The 19,710-nt window shown below is 40.7% G+C and overlaps 1 protein-coding gene across 8 annotated transcripts in view; it reads left to right on the forward strand.

The window, feature by feature from the left end:
- The window catches only part of Gabpb1 (GA binding protein transcription factor subunit beta 1), a 49,582-nt gene that overhangs the window by 20,267 nt on the left and 9,605 nt on the right, over positions 1-19,710 (forward strand). For 5 of the 8 annotated variants that reach the window (XM_021184730.3, XM_021184721.3, XM_021184740.3 and 2 more), the window contains exons 3-8: positions 4,151-4,318; positions 5,443-5,637; positions 7,238-7,349; positions 7,677-7,790; positions 11,134-11,319; positions 18,979-19,094. In XM_021184730.3, coding sequence (XP_021040389.1) covers positions 4,151-4,318; positions 5,443-5,637; positions 7,238-7,349; positions 7,677-7,790; positions 11,134-11,319; positions 18,979-19,094 — 891 coding nt within the window. Of the gene's footprint in view, positions 1-4,150; positions 4,319-5,442; positions 5,638-7,237; positions 7,350-7,676; positions 7,791-11,133; positions 11,320-18,978; positions 19,114-19,710 lie in introns of all 8 variants that reach the window. The other 3 variants (XM_085834459.1, XM_029471824.2, XM_029471812.2) reach the window with 3 other exon arrangements.

Genomic DNA, 19,710 nt, shown 5'->3' on the forward strand with positions numbered 1-19,710 from the left:
TTTGGTTGCTACTTGTAAAATTGTAAGAAGCGCTACCATGGAGGCAGAGGCAGGGAGATCTGTGTAGTAAACTTCAGGACATCCAAAGCTAAGTCAGAAAACAAGAACAGAACAAAGAAAGAAAGAAGAGAGAGAAGAAAAGAGATGTGACCAAACTAACTAGAAAGAACAGAGAGGGAGCAGTCTTTTGCAGTATAGAACGAGGCAGTGTGAACGAGGCAGAAGGCATACCTGTTCATTTCTAGGGGAAAAGCAAAAGGGCTGGGGTTAGGAACTACATTAACAACAACAGAATAATAACATTAACAACAACAGAATAAAAATCTGACCCCTCCCACGCCTATACGGGTTTCTCTTTGTAGCCTTGGCTAGCCTGGAACTTGCTCTGTAAGAGCAAGACTGGTGTCAAACTCAGAGATCTGCCTTTGCCTCCCAAGTGCTGGGATTAAAGGTGCACACCACCAGACATTTCTGATTTTTGTTTTTGTTTTTATTCCTTGTTTTTAAACTTTTCATGTAATTTTTTTAAAAAAATTTTTATACAAGCATCAATTCCTGCATGCCTTTCATCTACCTTCAAAAAACTACATCATGGTAAATCTTACCCCTCTATGAACTTTCTTTGTATTACTTTAAAGCAAATCCCAGGAACTGTCATTTCATCTATAAATATTACAGCATTTGTCTGTATCAGATAAGATGCTTTCACTAAAGAATTTCAAGGAAAGTGCTGAACTAATTGAGGGAGGGCAGACACCCACCTTTGATCCCGGCAGCGGGAGGCAGAGGCAGGTGGGGCTCAGTGAGTTCAAGGCCAGCCTGCTCTACAGAAGCCAGTTCCAGGATAACCAGAGCTACACAAAGAAACTCCTGTCTTGAAAAACTAACCAAACACACATACACCAAAAACAAACAAACACCAGTGAACCTAGCACACTGAATGTAAGCTGGATCCAGAGATTTTGTTTTCTAGAAAGTTTGCTGCATTTAGATTTCTTTGTTAGCTTCCCCAGCTCACTAGCATGGGGTGCTGAAGGCAAAGACCTAGGAGTGCCTCAGGGCTGATGCTGTAAGACAGTATCTCAGAATATGAGGATCTCTCCCCACCTCCTCTTCTCCCTGCAAAGAAATGATTTGATGTGAATGAGGGAGAGAGGTAAAAGTTTATTGAAGAGAATTTGGAATCACAAGCAAGTTTTATATATTTAAGCCTGAATTCACAAACACCATGTACCCTACAGGCCAAGGACTGAATGTGAAGTTTCTTTGGACTAGGGTTCTTTCAGTGTCCCTGGAAGAAGCAAATGCATATTCCCTAGAGAAAACTACTTTTTAAAATCCCAGCTTCATATCCACTAATAACCTTTCAAGGAAAGTGAGCTGAAAGAACCTGATAGCAGAAACTGACCTGTTGAGGATTGTAGGTAACAGTCAGTAACAAGTTAGAGACAGCTGCAGGCACTTTAGAGAGCCGATGGGAGGAAATACAGGGTGTAGAAACACAGTAGAAAATGTAAGTCATATCAGGAGCTCTGAGAGATGCCAAGAACATTGCCATAGTGACAAAGGTGGGACAGCCCACAAAGCGAGTGTGGGTCAGGGTGAAGTAGTTTGAAATACATCCTAGAATTTTCAGAATCGATAAATGCCCACAAATTCAAGTAACCCAACCAATTTTTAACAGAATCAAGTTGTTGGAAATTCATGCTTATGAGAGCTTTCTCAGTGGTTGAGAGGACCTGGGCTTGTTGCTCAGTTCCCACATGGCAGCTCACAACTGCCTCAAACTCCTATTCCAGAGGATTCTTCTGGCCGCCACGGGCATTGCACACATATGGTGCACAGACATACATTTAGAAAAACACTCATACACATAAAATAAAAATAATTTCTTTTTAAAGAAAATACATACTAGATATATCATCATGATGCTGTAATAGTACATGAAGACAGAAGAATCATAAATAAGGATTAGTATCCACAGTGTATAAGAAATTCCTATGGGTCAGTAATAACAGACAGATGACTCAGTGGTACTTCACCAAGATCAAGTTTGAACGGCCAGTAAATACAAAGCAGTGTTCAATTTGCTCAGTAAATGAAAAATAAAGCCAGAAGCTATTTGCCACATCTACCAGGTTAGTGAAGTAATGTCTAGAGTGCAACCTTGGTGAGGAGATCAAAAGAAGGTGAATTGATTTAGCCACTTTGGAGGACAGCTTGACGATGCTTAGTAAATTTTAACATGTGTATGCTCTTTGTGGTAGTTGAGCTTCTAGACTACAGAAGAAAATCTTATTTATGTGCTTGAGTTACTAGAAGACCATGTGCAGCAGAAATATTTATAATAAAGCTGGGAACAGAACAGTGTTTATCAGCTGATTAGTTGAATTAGTTATGGCTTTTCTGGAGTGGACTATTGTAGAGAGCTCGTGCGCTACATTCTTGGCCACTAACATGAATGCATCTTGTAAACATAGTAAGTAGTAGACAAGTCACAAGTACATGTGGTAGGACTTTAGTAAACTTCAAAACAGAGAACAAAGAATACCATTTAAGGATTATAACTGATACAAATTAAAACAAAGAAATGCTTGTCAAACAATTCTGACTAGGAACTGGAGATGGGAGTGGTAAACGCTTGCTGTGAAAGCATGCCCTTGGTTTAGGTCCCTGAACTCGTACCACACACATCCAGAGTAAAACTGATTCCTTTTCTGAATAGCATTTTCCTGAGGGGCACGGGAAGGGCTTGTGATTAGGGAGCAACATGTGGGGGGACTTTAGTATGCATGTTATATGTACTGGGGGGGCTTTAGTATGCATGTTATATGTACTGGGGGGACTTTAGTGTGCATGTTATATGTACTGGGGGGGCTTTAGTGTGCATGTTATATGTACTGGGGGGGCTTTAGTGTGCATGTTATATGTACTGGGGGGGCTTTAGTGTGCATGTTATATGTACTTTTTCTTTCATTGTGAGCCAAAAAGAAAAAGTCTTAAGAGTAACAGAAATAAGCCGGGCGTGGTGGCGCACGCCTTTAATCCCAGCACTTGGGAGGCAGAGGCAGGCGGATTTCTGAGTTCGAGGCCACCCTGGTCTACGAAGTGAGTTCCAGGACAGCCAGGGCTATACAGAGAAACCCTGTCTCGAAAAAACCAAAAAAAAAAAAAAAAAAAAAGAAAAAACCTGAGGTGATGGCTCAGAGGTTCAGACCATTTGCTGCTCTTGCAGAGGACCTAGGCTCAATTCCTTGTACCTCCTTACTGACTCACAACTGTCTATTACCCTAGTTCTTGGGGCTATGTTCCATTATATTCAGGCAAAACACTCATACTCATAAAGTAAAATGAATAAATCTAAATTAAAAAAGCCAGAGGTGCTGCTTAACAGTGACAAATTTGCAAATTTTATGATAATGGTGAAATATCTCTTAACATTATTGACTGGCAATCAGAGTTAGTGGGCTTTTTTGTTATTAATGCATGTGATATAATGTAAGCTAAATTTTATCTATTTAGATATGTGCCTCTGATGTAAATTTCTTCATTTTCAGATCATAATTATTTCTAACTATTTAAACAATTGTTTATTTATGTGCATTGGTGTTTTGCATGCATGTATGTCTGTGTAATTGTGTTAGATCCTCTGGACCTGGGTTATAGACAGTTGTGAGCTGCCGCGTGGGTCTTGGGAGTGGACCCAGGCCCTCTGGAAGTGCACCATGGTAGTCACTGAGCTTAGCTGCCTTGGCGCTAACTGTTACTAAAGTCAGTTCTAGTCGTCTGTTAGTGACAACGAGCTAAGCATGCTATAATCCCAGCACTTAGGAGGCTGAGACACCATCTCTAGTTTGAGGCCTGAAACCTTGTCTAAAATAAACGTAGAGCAAGGGGGAGGAGCAAGAAGAGAATGTGAATGAAAGGACTTTTCCCACACTAATACATGTATGGAACTTCATGAGGACTTCTGTAAAGATAAGCCTGAGTTGAGTAATTTCTTTTGATGTTTGAGTTACTATATATACAATGCAATATGCTTCACTGTTTAAAAATATAGAATAGTTTGTAGTAGAATTATATTAGAAGCAACTAAAAAACTGGACTTTTGTGTGTGTGTACATATGCATGCGTGTGTTTCTTGTTACAGTTGGGAACTTCTCCACTTCATCTGGCCGCGCAGTATGGGCATTTCTCTACCACAGAGGTTCTTCTCCGAGCCGGTGTAAGTAGAGATGCCAGGACCAAAGTGGACCGGACACCACTGCACATGGCGGCTTCTGAGGGCCATGCCAACATAGTAGAAGTTTTGCTTAAGGTATGTCTTTTCTTTTTGGACTGAGGTTTTAAAAAAATCTAAACCCCACAAGAATGTTTTAAGATGAGAAAGGAGATGCGTTTTATTCAGTGCCCACTTTTTGTTTGACTATTGATAGAGCTGGGTGTAAGTTTGTTAAATGAAGATTGCCTTAAGGTTTTCTTTGGAGGGAAAAACATACCCACAGGTGTGTTCTCAGTTAGGAGTCAACCATTGAGAGTCAGCCTTGTGGGTGAAGAACTCCAGCTTTGCCTTAATACAGTCAGAATCGTTATTCAGGGAAGATTAGTATCGGATGGTTAGCAAGCAGATTAATAAGTAATTAAATGCGGGTTTATCTTCTTCAGTCATGTAAATGTCAAAAGGTCACACAGAAGATGCTGGAGCAGAGTGACAATATATTATTCTTGACCGCTTTTAAGGATAAAAGCTTGTAGCTTAACTCAGCTTGTAGATTAACTTAGGTGAAAGAAATACAAGGAAGTATGGTATAAATCACATGTAGTGGTATTTTATTAAGGCCACATTAAACAGTACAAACTCATGTTGATATTTAATTAGTGCATTGAAGCATTATCATTTCAACCTGAGAGCAGAGCAGGAATCCTTCCTGAGCTGTTTCATATCCTGTGTTGTATTGAACTCCAGTGCTTACATACACAAAGCACACGCGTACCCTCACTAGCTGCAGCATGCTGAGTATATGACAGTGCCGTACACAGCTTTCTCTGATTCCTTAGGTTGTTCTTGTTTGGAAAGCAAAGGGTACACATATATTTAATTGTAAGAGATCACTCACCATAAACCATTAAAGAGTTTTGGAGACAAACTCAGTGCTGCCCCTCACCTGGTAGGCCACTTGAGCGCTGTGTGCCCCTATTCGAGTACTAGATGCAGAGTTATGTTATTTCAAGAACTCAGAAGAAAAGTAGCTGGGAAAATCTGCATGATAGAGAAATGATTAAGTGGCAGATAACTGATAATTACATGTATTTAATACCTCTCCCCCCAAAACTAACAGGTGCTTTGACTTGCTTAAGAGCATTGTGGCTACTAGTGCTTTCATACAGGGATTCTTTATATTTCCTATCTTGAAATATTACTGATTTTGGAATATCTTTTAGCACGGTGCTGACGTCAATGCAAAGGATATGTTAAAGATGACAGCTCTGCATTGGGCAACAGAACACAACCATCAAGAGGTGGTGGAGCTCTTAATCAAATATGGTGCTGATGTACACACGCAGAGTAAATTTTGTAAAACTGCATTTGATATTTCAATAGACAATGGAAATGAAGATTTAGCAGAGATATTACAGGTAACTTGGCTTTGAGTTTAAGAAACCATGAAAGGCAGCTTGCAGCCAGATGCTCTCTGTCTTACAGCTTTTCCTCCTGGGCTCAGTTCTCTTGAATGGCCATGTTCTCTCCACTTCTCTGCTCATTACTGTCTGTACAGTGGAAGGTTAGAGAAGGCGCTAACCTTCTGTGCTTTCAGTTTCTGAGCTCCCTTTCTGGACAGTTAATTATTTTTTTGCACATCTGAATATCATGTTTTATCAAAACAATTGTAAACCACTTTATAAAGAAATTAGTACCTCCTGGATGCGTGATATAGTTTGTTCTTTTAATTTTTTTTTAAAAAATTAAAATTTAGTGTGTGTGTGTGTGTGTGTGCACGCGCGTGCATGCATGATGTTGGGGGTGGGGGTGGGGTGGGTGTGCATGTGGGCCAGAGAGTAACTGTGGATGGAGTTGCTTCTCTCTTAATCTTCACGTGGGTTCTGGGGACAGAACTAAGGTCTTCAAGCTTCTATGGCAAGCACTTTTAACTACTGAGCCATCCTGAATCAATCCCCTCTTCATTTTAAACCTACTGTCTAACACTGATATATTTACATTTTACATTTTAAAAAGTGTTAGTTGGGATGTAGCAAGTGGTATGTTCCGCTGAGTAGGGTTTTCATTGGGGCTTCGATGCCCAGGAATGGGAGTGCAAAGCTCTACTTCAGACTTTTTTTAAGGACTGAGCTGATTTGACATTGGTTTCCATTCCTACCAGGATGATCTTTCTCCCTTTCATCTCTTTCCAGTGGTACAGCTTTTGGGAGTTTCCCCAGGCAGCCCCCCTCTCCCCACACCCTGTCTCTTCCCTCAGCACCTCCAAAATGGCTGAAGCTTTCAGTGGCAAAAAAGCAGTAGATACCAAAACAGACACATCTGATTAAAAGTGGCAAAACTTTGCCAAGGCTTTGTGATAAAAGTGATAGAGTCTGTTATTCTGGTTTCTTTCTTTCCCTTTTTACCATCTATAAAAAATGAAACAACTATTTGTAGATATAGTTATGGTTGACTTTCTGGTACCTGGAATTACTTTTCCCTTGCTTTCTTGTCCTGTTCTCAGTAGGACTCTCTAAGATTACCTGACTCTATTAAACATTCACAACTTTATTGTAAGATGTGTTACGTGCTGGGAAGTAATGAGTCGTACCTTGACTTTCATTTTTCATATCTGGGAATATAATTTAAGAGTTGAGATTTAAAGATTGAGAATAATTAAATGGGAAGGCCATACTTTAATATGTCATGTTATGCATTAACTAATGTGATAGAAATAATTTAAATACTTCTACAGAACAATAGACTATCTTGCGTTGCATACCTTTTCTGTAAGAATCTATGAGATTCTTACTAATTTCTTCTTCAGCAAGGTTTGCCGTCTCCACAGAAGGCCTTAGGGGATGACTCATCCCTATACTTACTGCTGTGCTCTCAGTGATCCACTATCATCTTCCCATTGCATTGTGGGGCTTTCCTGAGAGACTGTTTCTTCATGTGTGTGTTTATATACTACATTGAGAACCTGTCCCAGACATACTGCCTAGAATTCTGAAAATACTGTGATAATTTGTTCCCTAGATTGCTATGCAGAACCAAATCAACACCAACCCGGAGAGTCCTGACACTGTGACAATACACGCTGCCACACCACAGTTCATCATTGGACCCGGAGGGGTGGTGAACCTTACAGGTCTGGTATCTAAGGCGGCAGGTATTGAGATGCATGTAGGATAGCTGTTAGGATGTTAAGCTAGTAGGTATTCATCAGTTTAAGGAAGGACTGTTGGAGAATGAGGGTAAGAGTACCATCCACTCTTTTGGTCTCCTAATTATTTACAAACCATTTGCTAAGATAAACGAATCTAAAGAAAGGCAGTCTTACATGGTGTATAACAGTATTACCTTTCCCAAACTGATGCTATCTGATGTTGATTAACATTTTAGTGAGATTGGAAGATGAGTGAGGTACATGGAATTAAGCACCCTAAACTGTGAATTCTGTTTTCTTCTCTCCTAGATGAAACAGGAGTATCTGCTGTTCAGTTTGGAAACTCCTCCACGTCAGTATTAGCTACGTTAGCTGCCTTAGCTGAAGCTTCTGCCCCATTGTCCAGTTCTTCAGAAACCCCAGGTTAGAGGGCAAAGGAGGTCTCTGCATCGACTCTTTCACTCTGTCGCGCCCTCTGGCTTAGTACTTTTGAATCCTGTTTAAGAAATCTGTTCAGAGTTTATTGCAGTGTTTTGTTTCTTTCAAGAGTCCTACTTATAATTTGTGTTCACCTCTGCAGTTCTTTCAGAATTGGTTGGCTACACTTCCTGTTACTGGCTTATATCTTATTAATTAAAGTTACTATTTCTGATTTTTATTTTTGTGTCAGCCACCAGAAAGAGGCAAAGTCCTGATCCCATCCTTAATAAGGAAACTGCAGCTCCAAGTGCTTACAGAGGCCAGAAAGATAACAGGACTAAAGTGCTCACCTCACGTGAAGCAGGGTGGGAGCATCCACTGCTCAGCATTCCCTGAGTGTAGTCGTGTGTCCCACCTTGCCAGATCGTGGGTTTACAAGGGCAAGAGCAATCAAATGTGAATGGAGCGGAAGGTCAGGTCAGGAGGTATGCTCCTGAGGTGCATACCAGGTAAAGAAATACAGCCTCAGATTTAGTTGGTACATGCTCAGTTTTTTTGAGGTATGGGGTTTTCATGGGCTACCTCCTTGGGTAAGCATTTGTTCTGCAAACACGAGGACCTGAGTTTGAAGCCTCAGCACCCATATAAAAAGCCAGGTAGGGCTGCATATACCTGTAAGCCCAGCATTGGGAGGGCAGACATAGGTAGATTCCTATAGCTGACTTTCCAGCCAGTCTAGCAAAAGAGTAAACTTGAGGTCAGTGAGAGACCTTGTTTTAAGCCAATAAGGTAGACACATACACCTTACAACCTGCCTTAGCATCTTCCTTGGGGTGCAGACATGTGAGTGTGCACACGCATGCACCACACACAGAGCACCCCAATAGCTTTTCAGAAAGCGTTTATTTTGTAGCTCTAGCCTGTAAACCTACAACTTTTCTTTGCTTAGTTTTATTCTTCTCTGTGACCCAATTATATGTATAATCAAGTAGAAATCTATAATTTTCCTTCTTTTTGTATTTAAAAACTTGTGTTAGGTATATTTGAAAGATATGAAGTGTCTAGTGGTGGTTGAAAATTCTGTTTCTCAAAGTAAAGTTTGCACTAGGAAACTTTTATATATTTTTGGTCTGTTCAAAAATAGGGTAATGAGACTTCAGTCTTAGGGAGAAGTGACCGGGTCAAATGAGTCTCTATTGGTTTTGCTTTTTTTGTTTTTAATCTCAGGTTAGATTATAAGATTCTACCTTCAAACTGTTAGGTTTTTCTGTGACATAATTTCTGTTTCTTGTAAATATTTCTAATGAAAGTGTTCAGTCTTGGTACTTTGTGAGGAATGTTTTCTTCTAACCTTCCTTCAGCTTGTGGCATGGCGATTTAGCCTCAAAGGCACTACCGCTGTCTGCCTTCCCTCGTTCCAGCCTGAAGTTTATAGTGCACTAATGAATAGTTAGGATGCTACAGCTACTTTCTATTAAGTCCATTTGTCCACACATGCACACACTTTATATCTGCAATCTTGTAAAGTTTTAAAGTTGCTTTTTTCTTAGCTATTCCAACATTTGGCTATTAGATTGTTCTTTAGCTTTGGTGTGTGTACTTTGTCTTCTATAATTGTGTTCCTATTAATTTTTTCATAAATATTTTACCATCACACAACTTAAAAAGAGCTTTTTAGATGAAAGGCAGGAACTATTATCTTAATGGCAGCCACTGCTAACAGTGCAGAGATGAAAGTTCCTGGGTTGAGCCTTGACTGTGTGATCTCAGAAGTGTCTTATGTATGCGAAGCTTTTCAACAGTAGTGCTTGTAGTTAGTATTCAACCAGTGAGTGCTTCTTTTTCATATGGATATTTAAAAAAGAAATCAAAGCAATAGTGTACTGAAGGCTTTCATAATTATTTTATTGAATATGTTTCTATTTTGTGCTCTCTATTTTGTTTTATGACTAGTTTCCTGAAATCATCTTAATGTGCTTGGTAACAAAGCATAATTATTGCTTAAGGCAAACAAAATCATGAGAACACTCAAAGGCTTGTTTGCATTTTGGGTTTTCCTGGGCTTATTTTGTAACCCTGTGAGCCAGTAACACTGTTGTAGGATTGAAGCCAGGCCTTTTGTTGGATCTGCTTTGAAAACTAGTTGTGGACAGATGCATCTCTCATTTAATGCTAGGAATCTAGGAATCTTTGGTGTGATACTTTGGGAACATATCCATATCCTTTGGTGTGATACTTTGGGAACACATCGATATCCTGATCGCCAAAACAGTTCACCAGTGCATTTGACACCTACTAGTGACACTTGTTTGAGTCAGCTATTACAGTTGCGATTGCTTAGTCCTTCCTTCTCCTGTGTTAATTAGTGTACTCTTCTGTAAAAAACCCTTTCATTCCTTTTAAGTGTGTTGTTATTATGGAGATTTGAAACGTTCACTCCAGTGTAGTCATTGCTCAGTTCACAGCAGAAGGCAGACAGTGCCTGTGTCTTCCATTGCTTACAGCTGTTCTGTTACTTACACTCATGTTTTACACATAAGCATTTTAGTGACTTGTATACCATTGTATGATGACCACAGTCTATTTACTGCCAATAAGTATTTGGTTATCTCTAGTTTACCATTTTAGTAGCTACAGTAAAGCTGTTAGGATGTCAGTGAACATTTCTTTATGCACACATCTTTTTTGTTTTTAAATAGGTGTAGGATTGCTATGGGAAAGGACTTTTGACAGTATTAACTTGTGATTTTTTTGTTTTGTTTTGTTTTACTTAGGCAAGGCAAAGGCAAAGTTTCTAACGGTTAGAATTCTCTATGCACCTCTTAGAAATTATTGAGATCTTATTTTGGGGCTTGGTTTATGCAAACTTTGAATTACACATTGCCTTATAGTGCCAGATCTGTTTGCTGCTTACTAAAGTGTCCTTGTTCACTCAGTCCAAAGGGAATCCTGTTTGTTCTACATATCCTTTAATATGTAAATATGTCTAGAGTATAATCATAAAGTTCTCCTTTGAATTGTGTAATGTTATTAAGAAGTAAATGCAGCCTTTGTTATTACCTAAAGTGATCTTTTATTGTACTTCATAGAAAGAAGTGCAATAGAGAAGTGAAGAAGAAGGTTATTAAAATTCAGTCCTAAAACGATAGCTGGAACTCAATTATCAATTATAAACTGTGAGACTTGCGATCAGATACTTATATAGATGTCTACACTACCATTAGTGGTGACGTTTAAAAACCATGTAAAACTTACTGTTTGAGAGACACAAAGCAAAATGAATTTCTGTTCATGTTCAATGATTTATTTATTTATTTTATTTTTTTTGCTTTTTCCCCACGTCTAGTAGTGGCCACAGAGGAAGTGGTTACCGCAGAATCTGTGGATGGTGCAATTCAGCAAGTAGTTAGCTCAGGGGGTCAGCAAGTCATCACGATAGTTACAGACGGAATCCAGCTGGGGAATTTGCACTCCATACCAACCAGTGGGATGGGCCAGCCCATCATTGTGACGATGCCCGATGGGCAGCAAGGTGAGTTCAGATGTCTGTAGGAATTCTGTTTGTGTTCAGTGCTCAGGACACTCACATGTGCCCGAATTATACTTGTGTAGCCTTTTACAATGGTTATAATTCTCTGATTTTTATTTACTTGGGCTAGTCAAAATTAGCTTAGTATGAGCACTCAGTAGACGGAATTAACCTCAAAGTATTCTGTTTGGAAAATGAACTTTAAATATTGTCACAAACAATACACAAATTATTGAGAGTAAGCATTGGACAATTTTCTAGACCATTTTATGCAATTCTGATATCCTGAGAATTTAAAAAATAACATGTAAGAGAAATTACTAAAAGTACAAGTTGAGGTTGCAGAGCTTGAGAAATGTGGGGAGCTGGGAGGCAGAGCTCTAGACATTTGGAGACAGGAATGCAAGAGGATGCTCCTGTTGTCAAGATGGCGGGAGTCTAGTATGTAAGACCAGAAGCCTGCACTGCAGTTATATCCAAGCCACAACATGTTGAGTCGAACTGGGAGGATGGAAAAGAAAACATTAAAACTGAGCCTGAGACATGAGACAAGTAGGCATTGGGAAGCTTGGAGAATACCAATCTGTTGACCACAGGGTGACTGGGGTCCTGTTCTCTGGTATGTCAGTACACTATATAGCTATGGAAACCATGACCCAGTGCTGAACCCCAGGAAGAATGCCTTAAAATCAGAGGCATCTTCAAGAGCACCACAGCAGTATGTACACAAAAGCAGTATGTACACGAAAGCAGTATGTACACGCTGCATGTAAGACTTAGTTTGAACATGAACAGAGTTGAGTACAAGTTGTCTCATACACATGAAGTGAATGCACCCCATCAGCTCAGTCAAGAAGACAGATCTCATCAGAGCCCTCCTTCCCCTCCTCTCCACTCTTGCTTCCACTGTAGCCTGCGTGTGTGAGGATCTAGCACTACACCTTTAACCTGTCAGGTTCCAGAAATACTCCTAACATCTATCCCTTGACCAGTAATGGAGAGGTCTGTGTCCCTTCTGGGAAAGGTTTCTTTTTGGTGCTGAGAGCACATCTGGATTCAGGAATAGATTGACCAATCAAAACATTTCTACCTGTTGCCCTTTGACACCTCCAAGGTCAACTGTTTTTACGATATGAACAAATTCAGTAGAGGGAGGTACATGAAGGATATGGACATATTTGACAGCACAGTTCTCTATAGGTTACAGGAGGGCAGATGTGACACATGGCATCCTGTTCCTGTGTGTACATGCTGTTCTGTGTACATGCTCACCCACATACATGTGTACCATGCTTCTGAAAGAGATTCCTGCCTTACCAGCTTTAGGAAAACTATAGAGTTGTGCCTTCTAATCCTAGCACAAGGTGGCTGAGAATCTGCCATTGCATGTGACTCCTAGGGATGTATCCATAAGACATACCTGAATTGGCTTCTTAGGAGTCTCATCTGGGCTTTGGTAGTATGCTTTTCTGAGCAGCAGTGGACTGGTGTGAATACTAGAAGGGTTGAATTGGGTGCTGGGATCCAGCAGAATTAGGTCATGACAAAGGCTGAAATCAGAAGTCTAGTATCTCACTTGCTCCCACAGATGGTTTCAAGGCAATGTGTCAGTACTGGAAGCTGTTACCAGAGGGGGTGTAAGAGACATGTGGGCATCAGTTGTTTCATATGGATGAACAGACACTACCTTGAGGTATTCAGTAACCAGGGACAGTCTAGTTTCAACTGTGGCAAACTTGCTACTTGGGCTTCTGTGGAAAGTCTACCAAATTAGTTGACTTGCCAATGATGGTCAGAAAAAAAAAATCAAGTTATATTTTCTATTAATAGCAAGAAGATTTCAAAGCTGTGGAACTACTTTTCTGTTGCATATAAACTCTACTAGCATGACATGTTTGCACTGTGGTCAGATTGTCTATGTGGGCAAGAGGATCCCATGCCTGGGCACAGGCTATGTCCAGAGATATCCTTAGCTCCTTATCCACACACTGAAGACCAGCTTCTTAGAGACCATGCTACACTTTTGGAATATAGTGCCATCAGGAGCCTTTTCCCTCAGGGACCTCGCACTGAAGAGTTTTATAGCTTTTACCCCAGTATAGAAACAGATAGAAGAAACCACAAGCCTCATAGCTGAGACAATAGCCCTTGGCTTTTAGTCCACACTCTAGGCAGTGTTGGCTTTAACAGGTTGTTTGAATTCTTGATTTTTGCTTCTGGCACAGCTTTTCCAGGTTTCACTATGGTAGTGTGGAACCAATAATTATGAAGGAATATGACTGTGGTGTGGTCTGTTTCATCTGTGGAATATGGATAGAAAGCCAGACCTGATAGTACCTGATCCTACAGCTCACTGGGCCACCTTACATCTACCTCACATCCAGATGTATAACCTCATTGCATGTGCCATCAGAGTTAAGTACCTTTAGATGTGTTGCAGCAGACTGACTGTGACTGCAGCAGTGACAGCATTCAGAGGCAGTTAGTGTTGGGATGCCTAGGTGACCTCTGTCAGTATCCAGATTGTCGTCATGGTCACTGAGCATCTAAACAGAGTGGAGATGAAGAATAGCAAGTGCTTCAGTTACAGGAAGCACCTGGCTGTGAATAAGACAATTACAAGCTAGTGCAGAACTTGGTGAATAGTGCATGGAAGGTATGCCTGCAGGTCCACCAGCCATGAGAGTACAAGGGAGACCAGTAGAACTGCAGGAGAGTGAGCTGCCGTGGCAGCTGATTCAGGCAGAACATACTCCACAGGCCTGAATGCCTAATGAGATGCGAGAGCAGTTAGCAGGGTGCTAGTTTTACACAGTTACACACTGAGATCCTTTGATCTAGTGTGCTGGGAGGTGAGCACCTGTGTGTCTGTGTTGAGCTAGATTGTCTATGTGATCCACAGCCTCACTAGAAAAGTTGAGATTCTCTTTGGAGAGCAATGGTGGATACATCATACCAACACTATGCTAAAGTTGCTGAAGGAAGCCATGACAAGCTGACTGTTCACCACCTTTGATGAGCCCAAGCAAGTCTTTGCTGTACTGCTGGGCCCTTGCTACAAAGCTTTCAACTATTTACAGAGGAGGAGGAAGCAGAGCAACATCTACAAACCTTTCTGCAGAAGCTAAAAATACTGAATTTTACTTCTCAGGACATGGTTGCTTCCAATGACTATGACCCAGGGTTTCCATGGAAAGACTGACAAAAGGAAGTCTATGGTCATTGGTGACCAAGGTGAAGACCTGCTAGTGTGTGTCAGGAAGGAGGTGCTGGGGCACACCTATCTGCTTCCCTACTGGGACGTCCAGCAGTCACCTTGCCGGGGCTGTTGACCTTTGAGCTGTGCTTGAAGTACCTTCTCTTTGGAAAGTTGTTTGGTGGACATGCAGGGTCAGTGGCTTTGGCTAGCCCAGGATTGTTTTAAACATTTTTATAACTTGCTGAAAGCAGATCTTCCATTGATATATTTTTAGTAGTGAGCTCACTAAAGAGCTGTCTGATTGGAGGTGCTTTTCATGGCACTGGGCAACATGCTGGGCTCTGAGTGCCCTCCCCTCCCCTCCCTCAGGACTGTCAGTACCCACTATGAGGTGGAATGGCGAGGTTTAATTCATAACTATAAACTATTTAAGGTAGGGGATAGAAATGATCTTTTTAATCAATTGGAGAGAAGATATGAATAGTCGTATTCTGTAGACTTTTTATTCAATTGTATTAAGAGCCACAAAGCAAATCCTGCTAACAGCGCTTTACGTGGAGCACAGTGGCCTTTGTGGCCATCAAGCAAAGTCTGTAGATACCAGGTTGAGAGCAAGCTGCGCAGAGTGTGCAGGGTTTAGGTAAGTCAGTCAGTAGAGAGCATTCTGGAAGCTAAAAGTTGATGATAACTGATAAAGAATTTGCTTTTTTTTTTGTTGGTTCCTGTCCTGGAACTCACTTTGTAGACCAGGCTGGCCTCGAACTCAGAAATTCGCCTGCCTCTGCCTCCCAAGTGCTGGGATTAAAGGCGTGGGCTACCACGCCCGGCTATGATAAAGAATTTGAAAATGAAACTGAGCTTAGATATCCATGAAGTGTTCATTATGTGGTTAATTGGTCATGATAAAGTTGCTATTTTAGGTTTTCTGTGACCAGTTAACTCCACAAAAGCTCAGTGTCACACGCTCTTTGAAATAGAATTAGGTTTCTGAATCCATGTTTATGTGTTAGCCAGTGGTAGGTTTGCAGCAGTCAGCTGGCCAGTCTCCTCGCCTCTGACTTCACATCTAGAGGGCTCCATGGAAGCCTCGTACAGACATTGCCTCCCTCCATTGATCAAATTACTAAGATTTTTTTTTTTTAAAGCAGGTGGATTAAAGTTCTTGTTACTTGTTTGTGTGGGTTTTTCTTGAGACAGGATCTCATATTGCTGAGTCTGCCCTCAAAGTTAGTGTGTAGCTGAGGTTTGCCTTGAATTCCTGATTTTCTTGTATTCACATATCTGAGTTCAGTTTTACACTAGTACTACCACACCCAGATGCATGTCCCTTTACCACACCCAGATGCATGTCCCTTTACCACACCCAGATGCATGTCCCTTTACCACACCCAGATGCATGTCCCTTTACCACACCCAGAAGCATGTCCCTTTACCACACCCAGATGCGTGTCCCTTTACCACACCCAGATGCATGTCCCTTTACCACACCCAGATGCATGTCCCTTTACCACACCCAGATGCGTGTCCCTTTACCACACCCAGATGCATGTCCCTTTACCTTTGTGGCTATTTTGGGTCCCCAAAGAGCATGAAAAAGCAGCTGCCAGATTTTTTGTTTTAACTTTTAAAAATAGTATCCATTTTCTCACTTGAAATCAATTAAATATTCTGGGTAGGGTAGGTCTTTCATTCACCTATAGCCTTGTAGAAAATTTGCTGCTTTGATAATTTATGCTCGGCCTAACTTTCTAGGGACTGTGCTTTACTGTGTTTGTAAGTTTACGATAAGCTTGGTGTCTGAAATTAACCTTTTTGTTCAAAAAACAGTAAAACCCCAAAAGCTGACATGGGGCTTATGTAGAACAGGACTAGAAGGGGCTTTGCCAGGATATACACTTTCCCTACCCATCCACCATGGAAACCACAAAGATTTACAAGGTAGATGAAGTAACAGTTTTAGTGTAACCCAAAGGCTAAAAGTTCCACATTTAAAGTGCTATCGGGCCAGTGTAGTGAGTGCCTTTAGTCCCAGCACTCAGGTAGAAGCAGACAGATCTCTGTAAGCTCAAGGCTAGCCTGCTCTACATAGCAAGTTTGAAGCCAGTACTACACAGTGAGACCCTGTGCCAAAAAGGCGTGGGGAGGTCTGGACCTGGTAGCATGCATCTGAGACCCTGTTGCTCAGATAACGGCAGGGGAACAGAGACTGACAGGTGGATCCCTGAAGCTCATTGACCACCCTGGCTGCCTTACAAAGCTGTTCTCTGGCCTTTGTTTCCACGTTCACACCACCTCACACTTCCCCTACTCCACCCTCACTTTATTATGTTGTTTGTTTTTGAAACAGGGTCTCTCTATATGCACAGGCTGGTCTGGAACTCACAAAGATGCAACCACCTTTCCCTGGCTGCTGGAATTAAAAGCATCCGCCACTACACACAATTTTTTTTTTTTTTAAGATAGAGAATGAACAAAGAAAACAAATGATGTCAGTCTCTTGTCTCCAAATGTCCAGGCATACTTATGCACACATCCACATAAACATTTATGTGCACCACACGTGTGGTACACATTCAAACTAGCTTAAACAAAAGTATCTCTCAAACCAGACACTAAACAAATGCACTAATTTTATTTATGAGCAGATGCAAGTCACCTCATGTTTTGTGAATGGGAGACTTGGTGTGGAGGAACAGTCAGTTCTTCCTGAGTAAATGTCACACGTCATTAAGACAATGCTAGTGTGTTAGTAACAGTATCAGAAACTAACTTAGACAATACACATTAACTTCTCATGGTCCGACATCAAGTATCAGCAGGTTTCTTTGGCTTGTCGATAGCTGCATTCCAGCTGTGTCCTATCTTCTCTCAAAAGGACACAGAGATAGACTAGCTTATGAGTTTACCTTGATTACATTGAAGGGCCTGCTTCCAGGTGCAATCATTCTTGGTTACTGTCGGTGGTTACAGCTTTTGCTTACAGGAGGGGCATGTTTTAGTTCTGTAACTAGTCAGATGGATTCTAAAGTTAATGTTGCTAGAGCAAAGAATTAGGAAAATTCTGAAAAAGAAAAATAGTAAACTGTTAAAGCCTCTATAGTTTAATATGTCTAACATGCCCTGTATCATGTCCAGTGAAAGAGAGTTTCTCCATTCTTGTTATAAATATAATGTGATATGAATAAAATGACGTAACATTTCCTTGGTATAATTGATACTGTAAATATTTATTTTATGTGTATGAGAATCTGCCTGCATATTTTCATGTGTACTGTATGATTGCAGTACCCATGGAGGCCAGAAGAGGGTGTCATATTCCTTAGAACTGGAATTACAGACAGTTGGAAGCTGCCATGTGGTGCTAGGAATTGAGCCCAGGGCCATGGAAGAGCAGCTCATAACTGCTAAGCCACCTCTCCAGGCCCATTTCTAATGTTTTATATTACCATACATTGTGCTACAAGTTTCACTATTTTTAAATTTGTTACCTTTGTTACTAACAGAAATTTTCATGTCTTGACAACATTTTAAAAGTGCTTACCTTTATTTACTTGTTGGGAGGAAACTGTGTGCCACAACACACATGCAGGAGAGAACATTCTTCTACCACATGAATCCCAGCCATTGAATTCAGGTCAGGCTTGGTGGCAAGTGCCCTTACCTGAGGAGCCATCTTGCTGGCCATGTTTTAGTAAGGAATCTGAGGCAGGGTCTCACTGTGTAGTCCAAGCTGGCTTTGAACTCACAGAGATCTGCCTGGCTCTGCCCCCTGAGTTCCCCACCATGCTCCATTTTGACAAAAAGTTTTGATAATCTTAGAAAACAATGGTAATTTCTCTTGTGACTTAAAAACATTAATTAAATTTTTTTCTTCATGGCTGTCAAATATGTTCTACACTGCTGTGCAAAGCAAGGGTATGTGCTTTCTGTATGTTCATGTTTATATGAAAACATCAAAAATGTAAACAGCGCCCACAGATCCACCAGGACGCTGTTACAGTGTTCACAGTTGTGTGTATTCAGTGACAGTATGTGCTGAGAATAGATGGAGTTGGTAAAGCAGATGCAGTGTCGTGTGTGCTCGAGTGGGTGTACTTTCTGTGTGCCTCCCATGGGTATTTGTTGTCTTTACACAAATTATTGTAAGACTAATATGCAAGAAACTAATAAAAGTAATTCTGTTAGCAGGTGCCCAGGACGCTCTTAATATATGCATCTTTAATATTACTTTGACCATTCAGCTGTGTGGATGAGTATATTATGTGTAAGAGTGCCATCAGTAGCACTTCAGTAAGTGGGCTTCAGTGAGAAAATGAAGGGAACCAGCAGGGACCTCTTCAGAGAGGAGCAGTGTTTGGAAATGCCTGATGCTGCGTGCTAAAGGAGAGTAGCACCAACTGTATAGAGATGTTATCTCGTAGCTGTCGGAGAGTGATGTAACCTGTGCCTCCCTTTCATTTTAGTATTGACAGTACCAGCAACAGACATTGCTGAAGAAACTGTCATCAGTGAAGAGCCACCAGCTAAGAGACAGTGTATGGAAATAATTGAGAGCCGGGTGGAATGTGCAGAAATTGAAGTAAGGAGCCTTATACCCGGTGTGTTTTGCTGCAGCCATCCAAAATAAATTTTGTTTCTTTATTATTATTATTATCACTATTATGATATTAATTTGTCATTTATATTTATTACTGCCCATGTTTTGATAAAGAATGAAAGTGAATAGTGTCATCGTTTTGTTTTGGCCTTAAACATATGGCAAGCCCTCAATAAATAAATATTGAATGAATGATTGAATGAGTGCAGAATTTGTTTGTAACAAAGTTTGTTAACCTGGTAACACTTGGACTGTCTTTGGTTTTTAAATTCCATCTCTGATTTTTTGTTAAACTTATGCATACCATTCTCACAAGTCACTGAAAATTCTTTTCTTTCAAAAGAATTTGAAATTGGCCTGGAAATTCTCTTACAGAAAGCTGATGTTTGCTAAACAGGTTATGTTTGTAAATGCAAAAGATAGTTGCTTATTTCACTCTTTCCTCCTCTGAGGAGCTGAGGTCATTTAGAGTGTTGCTAACACCCTCCTCCTTCCTCTCCCATGCTCACTTGTTGGTGTAACAAAGCACTATCTCTTAGTTTTTTCTTACATGACTGTAAATAAAATTCCATCTACTGATTTATAATGTCTCCTATAA

This window comes from Mus caroli, unplaced genomic scaffold (assembly GCF_978045245.1).
Source record: "Mus caroli unplaced genomic scaffold, Mus_caroli_1 scaffold_2, whole genome shotgun sequence".
NCBI classification, from domain to species: Eukaryota; Metazoa; Chordata; class Mammalia; order Rodentia; family Muridae; genus Mus; species Mus caroli.